The sequence below is a fragment of the Schistocerca americana genome, chromosome 2 (assembly GCF_021461395.2).
Source record: "Schistocerca americana isolate TAMUIC-IGC-003095 chromosome 2, iqSchAmer2.1, whole genome shotgun sequence".
Classification (NCBI taxonomy): Eukaryota; Metazoa; Arthropoda; class Insecta; order Orthoptera; family Acrididae; genus Schistocerca; species Schistocerca americana.
In genome coordinates this window covers 69,128,050-69,150,446 of record NC_060120.1, presented here as the reverse complement: position 1 = coordinate 69,150,446, position 22,397 = coordinate 69,128,050, and the positions used below count along the sequence as shown (strand labels likewise).

The window sequence follows — 22,397 nt, the reverse complement described above, 5'->3', positions numbered from 1 at the left end:
CTGGTATTTTACTGCATTATCAGGGCTTCTGTTATTTCTTTTAATGGAAGTCTGTCTGTCACCCATACCTGTTTAATCCCTTCAACGGTTTCATTTATTTCCACTGTAAATCTTATGTTCCTTTGTGGACATTTTCTAGTTTTAATTTCTCAATACTCCGTACTATTTGTTTCTTACAATTTGCCACTTGTTCCTTAAAATCTTTTAGCACAAATTCTATTTTATCACTGTTCTTTCATATGTTTACGCACAGCTTAAAATTTTTTAAAGATTCCCTTACAGGCTCTTTATCACCCATAACAATCGATTCACTTAAATCTGCTGAAATTCTAGAATTGACCCTACTTTCCAATATCACCCCATATTCTACAGCCTGTATGACAGGTTTCAATTTGGATTTTTCTGTATCAAACACATGATAATCATACTATTTTTTTCTGCAAAATTTCTTCCTTGTATTATGTTTCTCACGTATTTGTATAGAAATTTTATTAGATTTTACAAAGCTTTTGGAACATGACTCTGGATTTGCTCATTTAGGACTCTTGGACAATCGTACACACATTGTTGGCACAATGCAATTATAGTTTATAATTTCCGTGATTATATTATGCATGTCCTGTCAAGGCACAATCACTACATGTAGTGGAATGCCTTCAAACAGACTTTTTCTGTCACTCACAAAATATACTAAGTTTAACATATGGAGCTGTCTACACCACAGGTGTGTTTCTGCTCATCAGAATTTATTGAGTAAGCACATTAGTGGCATAGATGGATAGGAGTTACCTTGCGGTAGCAACAACTGATGCCATCATCATGGTCTTCTTCGTGGAATGTGCCCACAAAGAATCTCAGCTCTCTGCAACAATACTCCATCTGAAATGGGCACAGCCTGGGAAGCCATTCACAGTACACACAACCCTCTTTGTACCAGCAGATATGTAACGTTATCCTTTGTGGATTCACACTGGCGTGGGAGGCACGAGTTACAGACAATAAATTAAATGTTAATTATTCTTTGTCCAAGTGGCTGAGTTGTTTGTGCTTATTTATTCTTTGTTTTATAATGTTCTTGACAAAGCAGTGTCTTGGTTGTCAAGATAGTTTTTGCTTGTGAACAAGAGTAATAAAAATAGTTCCTGTTCAGCATTCACTGGTGTTTTGATCAACAGAATCTATTATGAGCCGTGCTTATAAAATGATGACCTCAGGGAAAAAAGCAAGAAATACATGTACAGTGCATTCGGATTGCAAAGAGATGCAATATGAAATGGAGAAACAGCTTTCTCACTGGCAAGGCAGATTAAGGAATGGCATGTGTAAGATGGGAAAGAGCACAGAGATCAGTGTATATGCAGATACGGGAACTACATCTTTTAATGAGGCCGACAAACCAACGATGAAAAGACAAGTGGAGAAGTTCCTACCGGAGAAACCAGGGCTTTGGTTCACAATGTTAGAATTGGCATTTACATAGAACAAAGTCATGAATGATGATACAAAATTTGTGGGGGCATGTGATAGCCTAGATGTATGAATGGTAGACAGTTGCGGACATCATTTTGAAGCCTCACGTGCACAAGCATTATCAACATTTGCAACACATGGTGGTTCGAAGCATGGGAAAAGTCAAAGCACAGGATGCAGCAGGTCCTACAGTTCGAACGTATAGGAGACAGGAAGCCTTCAGAATTCTGGTGACATCTCGGGAGTACATTGGAGAAGCAGCAATGTTGGACAAGACCTTTCGATGTGTGGCTCGTGCAACTGCCACAGCCAGTGAAGACAGCAATAGTCTCTTATGGGAAAGACAACATTAATTCTGTGGTGACAGGGTGTGTGCGACAGTACGTGATAAAACAGGAAGTTGTTGACTGAAATACAGCCGAGACTGCAACTATACAACAGGAAACAAGGAGGTCTGCCGACGAGCAGCTCTGTGCTTTGAAATCACAGTTGGAAGCAATGCAAAAGCAATTAATGGCACTAGAGCTGAACAAACCAGACCATGTCCAATGTGGTAAAATGGAAGGGCATACGTGGGTACAAAGGAGGCAAAGTCCTGAAGAGATAGATATTAGAGTTTGATGGTACCACAAAAGGATGACTACAGCGACCTGCAATAGGTGTGGCAAGCTGCACAGCTACACAAGAGTGCCAGAGTAGTGATGAAGAGGCAGACATTAAGGCAACAGACACAGATGGCGCGCACACACACACACACACACACACACACACACACACACGTCTAAAGCAAGCGTGCCATCTCAAGGTCAAGATGGCATCGAAGGTAAAAGTTCGAAATGTGTCTCTCCACAAAAACGTAAATTTTGCGACAAAAAAGAAATCGTGTGAAAACTGCAAGGGCGAAATTACAAGGCTAAATGAACGAATTAGTAGCCTACGGTTCGTAATCAATGCCCTGAAAATGGATATTACTAAAATTCAAGAAAGAAAAACCGACGTGAACACGCCATATTTTCTGCAAGATAGTTCGACAGTTTCCGAAAAGTGGACAAAGGTGAAGTGCAGCGGCCGCAAACAAAAAGTACAAGATCAAGAGAATTGTGAAATAAATGTAAGCTTCGTGCACGACAACTTATTTCAAGTACTTTCCACAACAGATTGTGGAAGTGCAGTGTTTAGTGGTAGTGCTCATGAAACATGTGAAAAGCAAAAGGATCTTGTAAATAAGCCAGAACAAAAGAATTTGTTGACGCAGAAAAATAAGAAATCCGACGTAAATTTAGTAAACAAACATCTGCCGACCTTATGTCGTTTCGATGGATTGGGTGAAAAAGAAAGAGGAAATAAACAGCGCAGTTAGGCCTACATTTTGTAGCTCCAAAACAATTACAAAAATCGAAATATATTCAGACAGCCAAGGACGAAACATAGCTACTGACTTTCGTAATAAAAACAATGTGAACTTAACTTCCATGGTGAAACCAGGTGTGAAATTCTGCACAGCAACTGCAATAAGCCACGAAAAAATTCCCACATTAAGCAACAAAGACTTTGCCGTTTTCCTGGCGGGAACAAACGATGTCGCAAGAAACAAAAAACAATATCTGTTGCTTTCACTAAAAAGGCGACTGAATGAACTAAGATGTACTAACGTCATTGTATTTTCAGTACCACATCGTCATGACCTAGCGGAATGGTCCTGCGTTAACAAAGAAGTGGAAAGTGCAAATAGTGAGATGAAACAGATATGCAGACGATTCGAAAATGTGCCTTTCATTGATATAAGCAAACTAGGAAGGAGATTCCATACTAGACATGGTTTCCACTTCAATAGATTAGGAAAAAATTTCATAATTGCAAAAATAATAGAAATAGTAAATGCCAAAACGAAAGTAAGTTGTGAGACTTCAAACGTAATTTCCCTCAAGGACAAGACCCAAAACTACTTGGTGAATCTGAAAAAGAATCATCACCACTACAAGACAAGTGTGATGTTCTGACATTGCAAGAAAACACCCCGAGTGCTAGCATTTCACAAGGAAGCCTATCAATAACAACAGATCCAACACCTGAAGTATCAGAAACAGCTACACCATCATCATCATCATCATCATCATCAACAGCAACAGCAACAGCAGCAACAACAACAACAACAACAACAACAACAACAATAACAACAGAAATGACAGCATCAATGACATCGGGAGCTACACCAGCAGCAGCAGCAGCAAGCAACTCACCATATCCCAGTGAACGACCTACAAGGTGCAGAAAACCCGTCCTTCTGGAGGATTTTTGGTACCTCACCAGGGCAAGGAACAGAGTATGACACCACAAAACGTAAATACAAATGTAACCAGTTCTCATCCTCATCACCTGCAGATTCTAAGTTTAAACATTCAGTGTCTTAGAAATAAATCTTTAGAACTTGAGGTAGCTATGAACAGTGCAAATATTGACTGCATGTGCATTGTGGAGCATTGGTGCAGAAGTTTTGAACTAAGTAGCATTAATATTCATCCATTTAAGTTGGCAAGCCAATATTGTAGAAAAAAAAATACCAAAAATGGAGGTTTGTGTATATTTACCAAACCAAGTATCAGCTATAAAAGAAGGTGTGAAGCTGAATCATTGAGTGTGGAAAATCATTTTGAAGCTGCAGCTGTGCAGTTGAATGAAATACAGGGAAAAGTCATTGTCATAGCAATATACAGACCACCTACTGGTGATGCAGACATATTCTTTAACCAGTTAGAAATATTGCTTAACACACTGTTCACTGATAGAGCCACTGTTGTTGTGTGTGGGGGACTTCAGTATTAATCTTATGAGTGAAAGTAGGCTAAAAGACCAGTTCCTAAATCTGTTATGTAGTTTCAACCTGCTTCCACATATACACACACCCACAAGAATAAAAAATAATACAGTGAGTCTTATTGATAATATATTTTCAAATGTAGGACACACAGAAGTTGAAGTAACAAATACTGATTTGGGATTATCAGACCACAATGCTCTTGTCCTCAAAATCCCTTCAAGGCCACTGAAAGAGAAAAAACACACTTCATGTATAAAAGAAATTTTTCTGCAGAGAACTGTGTAGAGTTCATAAATATGCTAACTAATGAGGCTTGGGCAGAAGTACTATCACTAACAAATACAAATGATGGATATAACACATTTTCTTCCATTTTCACGGGATATTTTGAAATGTGTTTTCCAAAAAAGCTGACAAAAATCAGGTTACATGGCAATACAAAGCCAAGTTCTTGGATCACAGCTGGCATCAAAACTTCCTGTGGAGCTCTAGAGAGACTAATTTCTAAAATGAAAACATCCACAGACCCACAATTCATAGATTATGTCAGGAATTAAAATAGGGTATATAGCAAAGTAATTGCTACAGCAAAATTCATGAGTAATGCTAGTTTTATAAGACAGTCTGAAAACAAATCAAAAGCCATATGGGGTATTGTGAAGACTGAAATGGGGAAGAGTTGCGTCAATATTAATAAACAAGATTTGTCAAATTATATTAACAATTATTTCATAAATGCAACAACTTCATTAAGCTTAAAATTTACAAACGAAGAAAAACCTGAATATCCAAAAACAGCTTGTAGAATGAGGGTAGAGCCAACAAATGAGGGTGAAGTGTTGAAAGTGGTACAAAGCTTGAAACCCAAAATGTCGGCTGGCATAGATGAGGTGCCTGTGTCAATAATAACAAGGACAGCACCACAAATCACAAAGCCCTTTGCACACATAGCCTATTTATCATTCAGTGAAGGAGCTTTTCCAGAAAGGCTGAAAATTTCAAAAGTGAAGCCATTATTTAAAAACGGCGACAAGTATCTACATCTATATCTACATCCATACTCCGCAAGCCACCTGACGGTGTGTGGCGGAGGGTACCTTGAGTACCTCTATCGGTTCTCCCTTCTATTCCAGTCTCGTATTGTTCGTAGAAAGAAGGATTGTCGGTATGCCTCTGTGTGGGCTCTAATCTCTCTGATTTTATCCTCATGGTCTCTTCGTGAGATATACGTAGGAGGGAGCAATATACTGCTTGACTCTTCGGTGAAGGTACGTTCTCGAAACTTTGACAAAAGCCCATACCGAGCTACTGAGCGTCTCTCCTGCAGAGTCTTCCACTGGAGTTTACCTATCATCTCCGTAACGCTTTCGCGATTACTAAATGATCCTGTAATGAAGCGCGCTGCTCTCCATTGGATCTTCTCTATATCTTCTATCAACCCTATCTGGTACGGATCCCACACTGCTGAGCAGTACTCAAGCAGTGGGCGAACAAGCGTACTGTAACCTCCTTCCTTTGTTTTCGGATTGCATTTCCTTAGGATTCTTCCAATGAATCTCAGTCTGGCATCTGCTTTACCGACGATCAACATTATATGATCATTCCATTTTAAATCACTCCTAATGCGTATTCCCAGATATGGTTTCACATGACCGTCTTTTTCGAAACCCATGCTGATTCCTACAGAGTAGATTTCTAGTCTCCAGAAAAGTCATTATACTCGAACACAATACGTGTTCCAAAATTCTACAACTGATCGCTCAAAAGAGGAAATATCTCTCCTCCCAGCATTTTCAAAAATATTAAAAAAACTGATGAAGCACTGAATCAACAAATATCTAAATGACCATAATTTACTTAACAGAAATCAGCATGGCTTCCAAGCACGTAAAAATACCGAAACAGCAGTAATGTGCTACACTGAACAAATAATCAAAAACCTAGAAAAAGATTACAGTGTAGTAGGAGTAAATTTAGACCTCTCCAAAGCTTTTGACACTGTGAACCAGGACATTCTTTTAGAAAAATTGGAAGCGTTGGGTATACATGGGATAGGAAAAAAATGGTTTAAATCATACCTAAAAAACAGAACACACGTTGTAGGACTGACATCAACTTACTCCAACCACAAAATAAATTCAGTATCAGAGGCAAAAAATATGTAGAAATAGGAGTACCACAAGGCAGCATCCTTGGGCCCATATTGTTTCTTGTCTATATAAATGATTTTCACACCTCAGATGATGCAGCCAAAGCAATAATATTTGCAGATGATACTAGTGTGATAATAGGTGCACCAACGCAATTGCTACCAACAACTGCTGATAAAGTACTAAATCACATCCACTCTTGGCTCAATGCAAACAGGTTGACATTGAATGTAAATAAAACAAGTTATATGCAGTTTGGGAAAAGATGTCAAAATGTAAATCTCGATCTGGTGTGGGGTGACAAAGCCTTAGACAGAGTGACATCCACAAAATTGCTGGGGATTCATGTGGATGAAAACTTAAATTTTAATGACCACGTAATAAAACTTGCACAGAAACTTAATTCAGCCTGTTTTGCTCTCAGAATTATTGCAAATGTTTGTACCTCAGAGGGTGCCAGAATGGCATACTTTGGCTGTTTTTAATCTCTTGCCACATACGGAATAATATTTTGGGGTTCCACAACAGGGCGCCTAAAACAAATTTTGTTGTTGCAGAAGAGGGCCATCCGAATAATAACTCATAGTCATCCACAGACACAGCAAACCCATATTCAAAAAGCTTAGGATACTTACTATACCATCATTATACATATACAAATGTGTATTGTATGTCAGGACCCACATTGAAGATTTTCAGACAAATGCCGACTTTCATAACTACAATATTCGTAATAGTGCAGCACTCCATACTCAGCGAACAAAAAGAACAAATACACAAAGGCATGTGAGCCATATCGGTGCAAAACCGTACAATGCACTGCCAGTCAACATCAGGCAGTTAGAAGATGATGACAAATTTAAAACAGAATTTAAAAAATTTCTAGTAGAACAATGTTTTTATTGTGTAAATGACTATGTAGGTCAATAATTTTTTTCTGATACTTATAAAGGCAAAATGGAAAATACTTTATCTGTACCTAATCATTCATTACATTTACATACTTAAAGGACAGCTGTTGTGTGACGTAAATATATACTTAAGTAGTGTTGTTTATATAAGGACTTGCTGTTTAGGGAGGACAAAACTAAAGCCTTATGAAAAACAGACTATGCATTTAAAATAACAAGCAGGGATGTATATAGGCTATATTATTTTCTTTGTATTATTATTAACTTCATTGTATTATTTTGTTTTGTACTTTTTGCATATATATTGTTTGTGTCCCATTTCTTTGAAATGGCTTACATGTACCCTTGACAACATCCATACAATATTTATTGTCAACAGATGGATAAATAAAATAAATAAACAAATAAATAAATAAAAGATGTCGGATTGCCGTTGCATGGCAGAAAGGGGGACAAACTGGTGCTACCTGATTGGTTCTGGCTCGGACATTAGCACACTGCCAGTGGAGCAGAAATAGGAGGAGGTGATAGGCACATCAGTCCGCTTAACTGCTACTAGCAACTCACTCATCAGGACTTATGGAGAATAAGACATGTTTTGTGGACACTGCGTTCAACGAGAGTTTTAAATGAGAAATTCGTGCTGGCTGATGTGCATGAACCAACACTTGGGGGCAGACTTCATCCATCACCACGAGCTGGGGTTACAGCTGAGCTCACCACAAGTTTGGTGGAGATGTGAAGTCGTGACGGGCATGTAGGCAGAGGTGCCAGCAACGCCATCATGTTACCAGAAGCAGCAATCAAACAGGACACAGCAACAATCAAACAGGACACAATACGTGAGATTCAAAGTAATGGACAGAAAGTAGTACAGTCGACCGTGAATCATATGAAGACTACAGTGGGCCAACCAGTCTCCCAGTGGGGGATTGTAAGAATGTAGCTGGGGCCATGTTCTTCAACGTAGTTGACTGCAAAAAAGTGTATAACCAGATTCCGGTTGCTGAAGAAGACATTCCCAAGAGGGCCACAATAACACCTTTAGGACTATTTGAACTCCTATGTACGCCATTGGGATTGCAGGGTTCAGCTCAAATGTGGCAGAGATTCGTAGATGAAGTTTGAGGGGTCTGGATTTCTGCTTTGTATATCTTGACAACATATTAACAGTCTTAAGGACAGTCAAGTTGCATGAACACCACCCTAAAGCAGTACTCAACAGAATAAGGAAATTTGGCTTAGTAGTAAAAGAGATACAATGCGTTCAACAGGAACAAGTGACATTTCTCAGGCACGAGGTATCAGCTGTGGATATCCATGCTGCCAAGAAAAATTGAAGGTACTACAGAATATTCCCTGACTGACAGGTGATAAACATGTGTCGATTCATAGGTAACAACTTTTATGGACGCCGCCTACCTGGGGCAGCAGGTATTCCTGAGGGACACAATAGCAGGGAGCATTCCAACAGACAAGCAACCCTGCTATGGATGCCAATGATGCAACAAGCCTTCAAAAAGACAAGGACAAGTTTGCAGAAACCGATTTTATTGTCTCACTCAGTTCATAATGCACCACTGGCAATTGTCACGGATGCCAGTCAGTTGTGTATTGGCGCAGCACTCCAGTGAAGTGTGGAGGGCAGATGGAAGCCTTTAGGTTTTCTTTCACGAAAGCTATCAGAAGCTCAGACTACATGGAATACATATGCTAGTGTGTTAACTGGCCATTTATGAAGTGATATGGCACTTCTGACCATGTGTTGCAGCATGGCAATTTAAAATATATGCTGTATACAAGATTATCACATATGCTTTCCAGGGTATGAAAGAGGATTGTTATCCTTGCAGTTCCACCAGCTGGAATTTATTGGGCAATTTACCACCAATATTAACCACACAAAAGAGGCAGGTAATATAACGACCAGATGAGCAGCTACAACAGCTGTTATGAAACAACCTCAGCTGCTGCGCAGGACAGACCTTATTTGGTGTGATACATCCAGGACCGTATGAAGGCCATTTGTGACCCAATCGCTATGAGTCAGTTTATGGCAGCATCCACAGCCTTGGGAACACCATTGTCAAGCTGATGACAGAGAAGTTTGTATGGCCAGGTATAAAGAATGACTGCCGCATGGAGGCGAAGGCTTGTGTAGCCCGTCAGGACGCAAAGTTGGCAGACATGTGAACCAACCTGTGGGAGACTTCCCAGAAATGAAAAGTTAATTTTCCCACATGCGCAAAGACTTCGTGGGCCCACTTCTATCACTGGACAGATACCTTTATTTGTTTATGACCGTGGACAGGTATATATGTTGGGCAGGACCAATTCTGGTAGAGGATATATCTGAAGAGATGACAGCAACAGCATCCATGACTACATGGAATTCGTGGTTTGGTTGTCTCACACATCTCACAATAGACCAGGTAATGAACATTGTTTCTGAAGATGTCTAGCTTAAGTGGATTCCAGCACCACCGTATGACAAGCTATTACCCCTCAAGAAACAGAAAGGTGGAGAGATGGCATACGACTCTGAAGGTGATTCTTATGTGCCATGATAATTGTTGGACAGCAGCACTACCATTAGTTTTGTTAGGACTGTGCACAGCATTTAAACTGGATATTGGGGCATCAGCCAAAGAAATGGTTTACGGAGAAATGATGCATCTGCCATCAGAATTTTTTCAGAAAAGCAGACACCTATGGAACCAGAGCTGCGGTACAGGTTACAGCTAGTGAAAAGTGAAGCTGCAAGTAGGCCAAACTACAGCCAGTGCCAGTATTGCTTCATGGAGTTTGAAAGGTGATTGTACACACGTTCACTGGGATGTGCTCCACTGCAACCTCCATATGTGGGACCTCCATGGGTGTTAAGACGCAGTGAACCTACAGTTCAAATAAAGTATGACTGGCTTCTGACAGTGCCATGGGAATGGATTAAACCTGTGTAATATGTGCTCTCTATGGACATGCCAACGCAACAGCGGGAGAAAAAGAGGTACGTTACAGTGACTGCTCTCCCACTGGACAAGGGGAGGAACAAAATCAGCCACACAAGATCAGGTTGACAACTGTGCAATAAGTTCTTGCTATAGTTTTAAAACTACTGTAGACTATTGTAGACCATTGTAAGTAAGCTTATACTATGGTAATTTTCCTAGAAGCTTTTGTCAGTTAAGATCATATCCGCATTACCTATATGTTAGGTGTGTTGCATGCCTATTGGGTGTTATCTCATTTTGATTGCTTTGTATGTGTGTGCAACCAGTGGCTTACTATGCTCCCCTAGAAACTGAAAGTGGTGAACCATCTAGAAAGTGAGTGTGAATATATAAAAGGCCACGTAACCTAAGGAACATTTTCATTTACATACTTAGTCTACTTCTCTTACTTAAAAATAATCGTCATTTATAGCAAAACTGGAATTGTCATTGTTTAGTTCCCATGTTATTCGAAAATTGTTGATTTGGAATGTAAATAGAGGGATGTTGTACTAAAATTAAAAAAAAAAAAAAACCAAAACATCAAAGATTTATCATATAGTGCCAGAAAATGCAATTTCCTCAAAAAAGTAACATTACAAAAAATACAAAACAAAAATATATCAAACATCACTTCAGTACATCTTCAAGCTTATATAAAACAATTTTCTGTCATTGCTAAACAACTTTTGCATTTATCAATTATAACAGGAAACTCTTGCCTTTGATCATGATGAAGGCCATTCAGTTGAGTACAAAATAACAACAATAATTGCATAGATTCTTTTTGTATTTATGCATATAACATGTAGTTGTATAAAAATTAATTGTTTTGGTTCATAAAAGCATAGAGGTTATGAGAGCAGCTTTTTTTTTTTTTTTTACTTATAAAATGTAGTTTATATTTTGTAAGGATATTAAATACAGAATGGACTAACACTGAACAATGTGTGTTTCTAATTATGTGCAAAACAAACCATCAAATGAATAATAAAAAACAAAGAGTTGTCGACTCCCAGTTTCTCTCTTACACATTCAGTTATGTTTCTTCATTTATGTAATGTATCAAAACTACCAAACCATAGTTCTGGTAGAGGGCAACTCTAGTTGCTGCATATTCTGCTCTACTGCAGGGGAGCTGTGTAGGAGATGCTACTTAGGAACAGTAAATGAAATGTTCATTAGTCTTTGGCCAAACGGCTGACTTGTTTGTACTTCCATTATTAGACCGCATGCTTTTGTTCACAATCTTTGGAACTCAAACTATGACAAAAAGTAATTGTTACAAGAGTGCAGGATTTCTTAATTCAGTTTCTGCAGTCATGTTATACAATTCTAATGTTGCTGCAGCTTGTACTACTATAGTTCTTTGCCACATACCTGCTAAAATTAGCTCATTTTTTGTATTTATTGTCACCCTAAATTCTTTTAATTTTGAAGTAGATGAAAAAATGTGTGTGTGTCAGATTTGGTAGAGACAAAATTTAAAAGACCTAGAGTAGAAATGAAATTTTAGTTACATGACAAAAACTGTATTTCTTCCAGCAACATGGCCTACAACTTGAGAACCAACTTCCACATTGCTTTAATAACCAGGAAATCTTAATTTGATCTGTTGAAAAGTGTCCATATTAAGTGATATGTCTATAGTTGATGTAACACCAGAAATTATAACCCCAGGAAAGAATGTCTCTAAATTTATTTAGAAAATTCTTGAATACCTACATATTCTTTTTTAATTTACAGTAAGATGAACCAAGTAATTGCTTCATGCATTTTCAGCTTGAGAAATTTTACTGGAGTGCTCTCATGCTGCTTGTTAGAAATTTAATTAAAAATCACAACAGAAGGTTTAACAAATAAATTATTCTTATATTTTTGTATTTCACATAAATAGTAAACTTAAAATACATTCATTAACTACTTTACACAGTTTTCTAAACACATACAATAGACAAAAGACAGTATAAAAATGTCCATCCTGCTAACTAATTGCATAAGACAGCATCAGTTTGTATCGATCCCAAAATGAAAGGAACCTAAGTGGGCATTAATTTTGCCTTATGTGGTTCTTTTTGACATCTGCAATCATAAAGCTGACTAGATCTTCAATACCATACTTGTGCTTCCATCCCCAGTCAGAACGGGCTTCTGAATCATCAAATACTTGTGGCCAGGAGTCAGCTGTATGAAAAACAATTGTGTCATAAAAACTGAAAATGAAATTAGCTTACACATCACAAGATTACATAGTCACAGTTATTGAAAGCTTGGAGGATAATGACTTATAAGTAATGGAATTGTTAGTTTTACTTTCAGTGCTCCTTTTGAAACAGCTATCAAGAATTTGCACTATCTCCTAATACTAAAGACAGGAGTTTACATACTCAAAACTCACAACCCATTATGATATTTCATACACTTTCACTCACCAAATAATAATCCTCCAAATTTTCAAGGCACAAAGTATTCTCTACATTTGTTGTTACACTCCTACAATGTAATTACAATGCCAGAGAGGAAATACAGTGATTAATCATACTAACAAGTTACCCGCCTGGATAGCCAAGAGCTTTAGCACGCTGCCTCTACGATTTGGGGAGGTGCGCCGGCCCTGGATCCAGTCCAGATTAAATACAAAGGCCGGTGTGCTAGTCAGCCTGGATGTGGTTTTTAGGCAGTTTTCCACATCCGATTAGGTGAATACTGGGCTGGTACCAATATCCTGCCTCAGTTACACAATTCACGAACATTCAGAAAACTTTTGCACACATTCACGTGGGACAGCACTAGATGCAGACAGTTGGGGTATGCAAATTCCATCTTGAGGGGAGAAAAAGGGGTGGTGGCAGGAAGGGCATACATCCACTCTTGACCACTAACATTATCAAATTCAATAGTTAACATGCTTACTCCATAAGGGCATGGAATAAAGACAAAGAAACAGGAGAATAATGTTAAAAAATTAAATTAAAAGAAGTTTTATAGCACAAAGTAAATAACATTTATGTTACCTATGTTCTGCCGACTGTCAGGTTTGTATGTTATTTGAAATCCCGGCACATGTTTGGCAACATGTTCCGCCAATTCTTCTGGTGTAAAACTCATAGCAGTCACATTATAAACTCGTCGTTTTAGTTTCTCATCCGGTGTAATCATATATTGCCATAATGCTTGCATGCAATCATTGATATGCATCATAGGGAGGCGTGTATCCGGTCGAAGATAACATTCATATTTTCCATTCTTCAGGGCTTCGTGGAAGATAGCCACAGCATAATCTGCAATTCATACAAAGTATCAAGATGTTACTCAAACAGCTAAATACAACAATCAATATCTAGGTAGGATGTGCAGAAAATAAATGTTGTCAAAGAGTAAAAAACCACAGCTTATATGTATATGTACAATACAGGAAAATCTGATATGGGATTCCCATGTCTCCCTAACCTTACAGCCAAATTGTGGCTAAATGTGGGGGAATGGCTCTAATTATTGAAAATGGAGCAGATGCTATACATGAGTAACAGTTGACACAGAATAAAAAAACTTAACTGTATCTTTAACTCATAATGTTGTTTATAAAAACAAAGATGAGGTGACTTACCGAACGAAAGCGCTGGCAGGTCGATAGACACACAAACAAACACAAACATACACACAAAATTCAAGCTTTCGCAACAAACTGTTGCCTCATCAGGAAAGAGGGAAGGAGAGGGGAAGACGAAAGGAAGTGGGTTTTAAGGGAGGGGGTAAGGAGTCATTCCAATCCCGGGAGCGGAAAGACTTACCTTAGGGGGAAAAAAGGACAGGTATACACTTGCACACACGCACATATCCATCCACACATACAGACACAAGCAGACATATTTGTGTCTGTATGTGTGGATGGATATGTGCGTGTGTGCAAGTGTATACCTGTCCTTTTTTCCCCCTAAGGTAAGTCTTTCCGCTCCCGGGATTGGAATGACTCCTTACCCCCTCCCTTAAAACCCACTTCCTTTCGTCTTCCCCTCTCCTTCCCTCTTTCCTGATGAGGCAACAGTTTGTTGCGAAAGCTTGAATTTTGTGTGTATGTTTGTGTTTGTTCGTGTGTCTATCGACCTGCCAGCGCTTTCGTTCGGTAAGTCACCTCATCTTTGTTTTTATATATAATTTTTCCCACGTGGAATGTTTCCTTCTATTATCATAATGTTGTTTATTTTACAAGGTTAGCACTGCCAGGCTTGGTGATTCGCTGGACAGACAGAGTTTGCGCACTCTGACAGAAGGAGATATATATTATTACTTAGGGCCATGTCATGGCAGTTGTGAATGAGCCAAGCTTGGAATGTTGACTGCAGAGTGCAAGCAGCAAGGCGTGTTAGCAGTGGATGTAGCCTGGTGTCCTTCAGGTAAGAGTAGATGTGGTGTTTGAGAATATATGGCTCACTGATGTTGTGATGGCAGCTGTACCTGTAATTTCTAATGTGTTGGATATGGTAACTTATTGGGAGAGCCGCTAGTAATCTGTTTAGCTTGTCTGTTGAGGCACTTCTTTACCAGTACTGTAAGGTGATGTCAGATAATTCTGCCCTCACTTAGTAACAGTGATCACAATGTTCTGATCCCAGATCTACTGTGGGATTCCCATATCTCTCCAATCTGGGAGCACTCTGCAAAGTACTGGCTAGATGTGAGAGTCGGCTATTATTGTTGTTGTTGTTGTTGTTGTTGTTGTCTTCAGTCCAGAGACTGGTTTGATGCAGCTCTCCATGCTACTCTATCCTGTGCAAGCTTCTTCATCTCCCAGTACCTACTGCAACCTACATCCTTCTGAATTTGCTTAGTGTATTCATGTCTTGGTCTCCCTCTACGATTTTTACCCTCCACGCTGCCCTCCAATACTAAATTGGTGATCCCTTGATGCCTCAGAACTTGTCCTACCAACCGATCCCTTCTTCTCAAGTTGTGCCACAAATTTCTCTTCTCCCCAACTCTATTCAATACCTTCTCATTAGTTATGTGATCTACCCGTCTAATCTTCAGCATTCTTCTGTAGCTCCACATTTGGAAAGTTTCTATTCTCTTCTTGTATAAACTATTTATTGTCCACGTTTCACATCCCTACATGGCAACACTCCATACAAATACTTTCAGAAACGACTTCCTGACACTTAAATCTATACTCGATGTTAACAAATTTCTCTTCTTCAGAAACACTTTCCTTGCCATTGCCAGTCTACATTTTATATCCTCTCTACTTCGACCATCATCAGTTATTTTGCTCCCCAAATAGCAAAACTCCTTCACTTTAAGTGTCTCATTTCCTAATCTAATTCCCTCAGCATCACCCGACTTAATTCGACTACATTCCATTATCCTCGTTTTGCTTTTGTTGATGTTCATCTTATGTCCTCCTTTCAAGACACTATCCATTCCGTTAAACTGCTCTTCTAGATCCTTTGCTGTCTCTGACAGAATCACAATGTCATCGGTGAACCTTAAAGTTTTTATTTCTTCTCCATGGATTTTAATACCTACTCCGAATTTTTCTTTACTGCTTGCTCAATATACAGATTGAATAACATCAGGGATAGGCTACAACCCTGTCTCACTCTCTTCCCAACCACTGCTTCCCTTTCGTGCCCCTCGACTCTTATAACTGCCATCTGGTTTCTGTACAAATTGTAAATAGCTTTCCGCTCCCTGTATTTGACCTCTGCCAACTTCAGAATTTGAAAGAGAGTATTCCAGTTAACATTGTCAAAAGCTTTCTCTGTGTCTACAAATGCTAGAAACGTAGGTTTGCCTTCCTTAATCTTTCTTCTAAGGTAAGTCGTAGGGTCAGTATTGCCTCACGTGTGCCAACATTTCTACGGAATCCAAACTGATCTTCTCCGAGGTCGACTTGTACCAGTTTTTCCATTCGTCTGTAAAGAATTTGTGTTAGTATTTTGCAGCTGTGACTTATTAAACTGATAGTTCGGTATTTTTCACAACTGTCAACACCTGATTTCTTTGGGATTGGAATTATTATATTCTTCTTGAAGTCTGAGGGAATTTCACCTGTCTCATACATCTTGCTCACCAGATGGTGGAGTTCTGTCAGGGCTGGCTCTCCCAAGGGTATCAGTAGTTCTAATGGAATGTTGTCTACTCCCAGGGCCTTGTTTCAAGTTAGATCTTTCAGCACTCTGTTAGCTAATTATTGAAAATGGCACACTACATAAGAGTAACAGTTGTCACAGAATAAAAAACTCGATTGTATCTCTAACCCATAAGACTTTCTACTATTAATCCATGAGGAAGTGGAAATTATTGGTAAAACATGGTTTTCTGCTTGCTCCTGATAATGCGATTAAAAAAGCTGAAAATAGTGAAACCTACATTTTTTAAACTCTGTATGTCTGTGAACATTGTTGCAAGTTCTAACAAACCAGTAAACCTCCCCACTCCTGATTATTTAAAGAATCAAACTCTCATGTATGAAACAGCTTAAAATATCAGATTACATTACATATCAGTTAATGTGTTTAACCCCCCCAAGAACCATGGACCTTGCCATTGGTGGGGATGCTTGCGTGCCTCAGCGATACAGATAGCCGTACCGTAGGTGCAACCATAATGGAGGGGTATCTGTTGAGAGGCCAGACAAACGTGTGGTTCCTGAAGAGGGGCAGCAGCCTTTTCAATAGTTGCAGGGGCAACAGTCTGAATGATTGAATGATCTGGCCTTGTAACACTAACCAAAACGGCCTTGCTGCGCTGGTACTGGCGAACAGTTGAAAGCAAGGGGAAACTACAGCCGTAATTTTTCCCGAGGACATGCAGCTTTACTGTATGGTTAAATGATGATGGTGTCCTCTTGGGTAAAATATTCCACAGGTAAAATAGTCCCCCATTCGGATCTCTGGGTGGGGACTACTCAGGAGGACGTCGTTAGCAGGAGAAAGAAAACTGGTGTTCTACGGATCGGAGCGTGGAATGTCAGATCCCTTAATCGGGCAGGTAGGTTAGAAAATTTAAAAAGGGAAATGGATAGGTTAAAGTTAGATACCGTGGGAATTAGTGAAGTTCGGTGGCAGGAGGAACAAGACTTCTGGTCAGGTGACTACAGGATTATAAATACAAAGTCAAATAGGGGTAATGCAGGAGTCGGTTTAATAATGAATAGAAAAACAGGAGTGCGGGTAAGCTACAACAAACAGCATAGTGAACGCATTATTGTGGCCAAGATAGACACAAAGCCCACATCTACTACAGTAGTACAAGTTTATATGCCAACTAGCTCTGCAGATGATCATGAAATTGAAGAAATGTATGATGAAATAAAAGAAATTATTCAGATAGTGAAGGGAGACGAAAATTTAATACTCATGGGTGACTATAATTCGGTAGTAGGAAAAGGGAGAGAAGGAAACGTAGTAGGTGAATATGGATTGGGCTAAGAAATGAAAGAGGAAGCCGCCTGATAGAATTTTGTACAGAGCACAACTTGATCACAGCTAACACTTGGTTCAAGAATCATAAAAGAAGGTTGTATACATGGAAGAAGCCTGGAGATACTGACAGGTTTCAGACAGATTATATAATGGTAAGACAGAGATTTAGGAACCAGGTTTTAAATTGTAAGACATTTCCAGGGGCAGATGTGGACTCTGACCACAATCTATTGGTTATGAACTGTAGATTAAAACTGATGAAACTGCAAAAAGGTGGGACTTTAAGGAGATGGGACCTGGATAAACTGAAAGAACCAGAGGTTGTACAGAGTTTCAGGGAGAGCATAAGGGAACAATTGACAGGAATGGGGGAAAGAAATACAGTAGAAGAAGAATGGGTAGCTTTGAGGGATGAAATAGTGAAGGCAGCAGAGGATCAAATAGGTAAAAAGACAAGGGATAGTAGAAATCCTAGGGTAACAGAAGAAATATTGAATTTAATTGATGAAAGGAGAAAATATAAAAATGCAGTAAACGAAGCAGGCAAAAAGGAATACAAACGTCTCAAAAATGAGATCGACAGGAAGTGCAAAATGGCTAAGCAGGGATGGCTAGAGGACAAATGTAAGGATGTAGAGGCCTATCTCACTAGGGGTAAGATAGATACTGCCTACAGGAAAATTAGAGAGACCTTTGGAGATAAGAGAACGACTTGTATGAATATCAAGAGCTCAGATGGAAACCCAGTTCTAAGCAAAGAAGGGAAAGCAGAAAGGTGGAAGGAGTATATAGAGGGTCTATACAAGGGCGATGTACTTGAGGACAATATTGTGGAAATGGAAGAGGATGTAGATGAAGATGAAATGGGAGATACAATACTGCGTGAAGAGTTTGACAGAGCACTGAAAGACCAGAGTCGAAACAAGGCCCCGGGAGTAGACAACATTCCATTAGAACTACTGACAGCCTTGGGAGCGCCAGTCCTGACAAAACTCTACTATCTGGTGAGCAAGATGTATGAGACAGGCGAAATACCCTCAGACTTCAAGAAGAATATAATAATTCCAATCCCAAAGAAAGCAGGTGCTAACAGATGTGAAAATTACCGAACTATCAGTTTAATAAGTCACAGCTGCAAAATACTAACGCGAATTCTTTACAGGCGAATGGAAAAACTGGTAGAAGCCGACCTCGGGGAAGATCAGTTTGGATTCCGTAGAAATACTGGAACACGTGAGGCAATACTGACCTTAAGACTTCTTGTAGAAGAAAGATTAAGGAAAGGCAAAACTACGTTTCTAGCATTTGTAGACTTAGAGAAAGCTTTTGACAATGTTGACTGGAATACTCTATTCCAATTTCTGAAGGTGGCAGGGGTAAAATACAGGGAGCGAAAGGCTATTTACAATTTGTACAGAAACCAGATGGCAGTTATAAGAGTCGAGGGGCATGAAAGGGAAGCAGTGGTTGGGAAGGGAGTGAGACAGGGTTGTAGCCTATCCCCGGTGTTATTCAATTTGTATATTGAGCAAGCAGTAAAGGAAACAAAAGAAAAATTCGGAGTAGGTGTTAAAATCCATGGAGAAGAAATAAAAACTTTAATGTTCGCCGGTGACATTGTAATTCTGTCAGAGACAGCAAAGGACCTAAAAGAGCAGTTGAACAGAATGGATAGTGTCTTGAAAGGAGGACGTAAGATGAACATCAACAAAAGCAAAACGAGGGTAATGGAATGTAGTCGAATTAAGTCGGGTGATGCTGAGGGAATTAGATTAGGAAATGAGACACTTAAACTAGTGAAGGAGTTTTGCTATATGGGGAGCAAAATAACTGATGATGGTCGAAGTAGAGAGGATATAAAATGTAGACTGGCAATGGCAAGGAATTATTCCTGAGGATTGGAAGAAAGGAATTATAGTCCCGATCTTCAAGAAAGGGGATAAAAGGAGATGTGAGAACTACAGAGGAATCACCCTGCTATGCCACTGTGGAAAAATCTATGAAAAGATCCTGGAGAAGAGAATAAGAAGCAGTATTGAAAGTAGACTGCAAGAGGAGCAGTATGGTTTCAGACCAGGAAGATCAACAACGGACCTCATATTTGCGGTAAGGCAACTGCAGGATAGGCACTATGAGTACGGGAAGGACTTAATCATGGCCTTTTTAGATATTGAGAAGGCGTATGACAGTATCTGTAGGGACAAGCTCTGGGATGTGCTGAACGCAAAAGGGATAGATGAAGAGATAACACGAAAAGTCAGAAAAATGTATGAGGGAAGTGAGAGTCGTGTGAAAGTGGGGAGGGAACGTACTGCATGGTTCAAGCTGGAAAATGGGCTGCGACAGGGAAGTGCACTTTCACCTTTATTGTTTATTATTGTTATGGATGAAATCCTACAGCAAGTATCAGATGCAATTGGAGACCATTAAATGAAAGCAGTGCTTTTTGCCGATGACCTGATGTTATGGGGAAATTGCGAGAAGGAGGTGCAAGAGCAGTTAGATGTATGGGAGGCAACGGCAGCACAATATGGAATGCATTTCTCTGCAAAGAAAAGTGAAATAATTGTCACAACAAGGAAGAAGAATAGGCCAAATGTGGATATAACTTGTGAAGGGGAAAAACTACAAGTGGCAGAGAACTTCAAGTACCTGGGAAGCATGATTGAAAGTAAGGGGGGAAACGCAATGGAAATAAATGAAAGGTGCAGAAAAGCAGGGCAGTTCTACAAATGCATTACGGGGCTTATTTGGAGCAAGGAAGTGTCACAGAAATCCAAGGGAATTATATACCGAACCTACTTTGTCCCCATATTGGCATACGGAAGTGAGACATGGGTAATGCAAAAAAGCGACAAAAGTAGAATATAGGCTAGTGAAATGAAGTTCCAGAGGAGCAGGTTGAGTGTAACAAGACGAGACAGATTGCGAAATGTGTATGTGAGGGAAAGACTAAAGGAGGAACCAGTACAGGACAGGATAGAAAAATCAAGACTGCAGTGGTATGGACACATGAAGAGAATGGATGAGGGAAGAATTCCAAAGAGGATGTTTGATCTGCAACTGGAGGGGAAGAGGCCCAGAGGAAGACCAAGAGACAGATGGGTGAAGGGAGTGAAGGAATGTGTGACGAGAAGAGGAGAGAACTGGACGAAGGTGGAAGAGGGGGAATGGTGGAAAGACAGAACACGATGGAGAGGCTTGTGTTCCCGACAGACCCAGCCAGTGGCTGGAAACTGTCCAAGATGATGATGATGATGATGAATGGCAAGGAAAGCGTTTCTGAAGATGAGAAATTTGTTAACATCGAGTATAGATTTAAGTGTCAGGAAGTCGTTTCTGAAAGTATTTGTATGGAACGTAGCCATGTATGGAAGTGAAACATGGATGATAAATAGTTTGGACAAGAAGAGAATAGAAGCTTTCGAAATGTGGTGCTACAGAAGAATGCTGAAGATTAGATGGGCAGATCACATAACTAATGAGGAGGTATTGAATAGGATTGGGGAGAAGAGAAGTTTGTGCCACAACTTGACTAGAAGAAGGGATCGATTGGTAGGACATGTTCCGAGGCATCAAGGGAGCACCAATTTAGTATTGGAGGGTAGCTTGTAGGGTAAAAATCGTAGAGGGAGACCAAGAGATGAATACACTAAACAGATTCAGAAGGATGTAGGTTGCAGTAGGTACTGGGAGATGGAGAAGCTTGCACAGGATAGAGTAGCATGGAGAGCTGCATCAAACCAGTCTCAGGACTGAAGACCACAACAACAACGTGTTAAATTGTTTAAATTAAGCACACAAGTGAACAAAGATTAGAAAAGGTTTGAAATGATGTTTAAAGTTTTTTGGAAGTGCTCTCGTTGTCAAATACTGGATGGGTATAGTCTGGGCAATTTTTACTCCATTTTAAGCAAAACTATTTTATCACACATCTCTTTGTTCATGACATTATACCTGCTGAACTGTGTGTTGCACAATATAGTTTTGCATGTACAATCAGTGGTGTACATAGATACTGTCTGCAAAACGCATTGCAAATGGAGTTAGTAATAAAGAAGTAATAAATTAAAATGCCATGTGTGATGCTGAAGTTTTGCTGTATGGACCCCAAAAATGTAGTAAGCAATAAACTCATTCCTTTGCATTGTGTATGTGTGTGTGTGTGTGTGTGGGGGGGGGGGGGGGGGGGGGGCAGTGAGAAAATTTTGCAAGGTTTGAAATTATGTGTAAAATTTGTATGAAGTCTCCAAATGCTCCCATTCTCAAATACTGTGTGGATATAGTCTGGCTGATTTGTGCGCTACAAGTTACGCTGCCTCAAGCCACAATTATACACACAGAACAAAAAGAACCATTAATGTTTGTTGTAATGAAACTTATTTCTTTCATTAAATGCATATTACTGTAATGTAACGATATTTAATTGAAATGTGAAACGCCTCATGGTTCAAACTGATTGAAAATTTTATAAAAGGGAGATAAGAAAAGGCTTGATGCAAATACATAACACTACTTGTGATGTTTTTTCTTATTTGGGCAATTTTCTCTGTTGTGACACTTTTTGTATCTTTTATTTTTGAAGCTTTGTCAGTGGCCTGTAAAACATTGCTCAGTGATAATTTATATATTAA

The 22,397-nt window shown here is 39.4% G+C and overlaps 1 protein-coding gene across 1 annotated transcript in view; it reads right to left on the bottom strand.

Annotated features, from left to right (window-relative positions):
• Positions 1–12,021: 12,021 nt before the first annotated feature.
• Positions 12,022–22,397, bottom strand: part of LOC124594757 (L-threonine 3-dehydrogenase, mitochondrial) — a 303,130-nt gene continuing 292,754 nt past the window's right edge. The window contains exons 6-7 of the mRNA XM_047133144.1: positions 13,354–13,620; positions 12,022–12,523 (exon numbers count right to left, since the gene is read on the bottom strand). Of these exons, the coding sequence (XP_046989100.1) occupies positions 12,390–12,523; positions 13,354–13,620 (401 nt within the window). The 3' untranslated portion in view covers positions 12,022–12,389. The remainder of the gene's footprint in view (positions 12,524–13,353; positions 13,621–22,397) is intronic.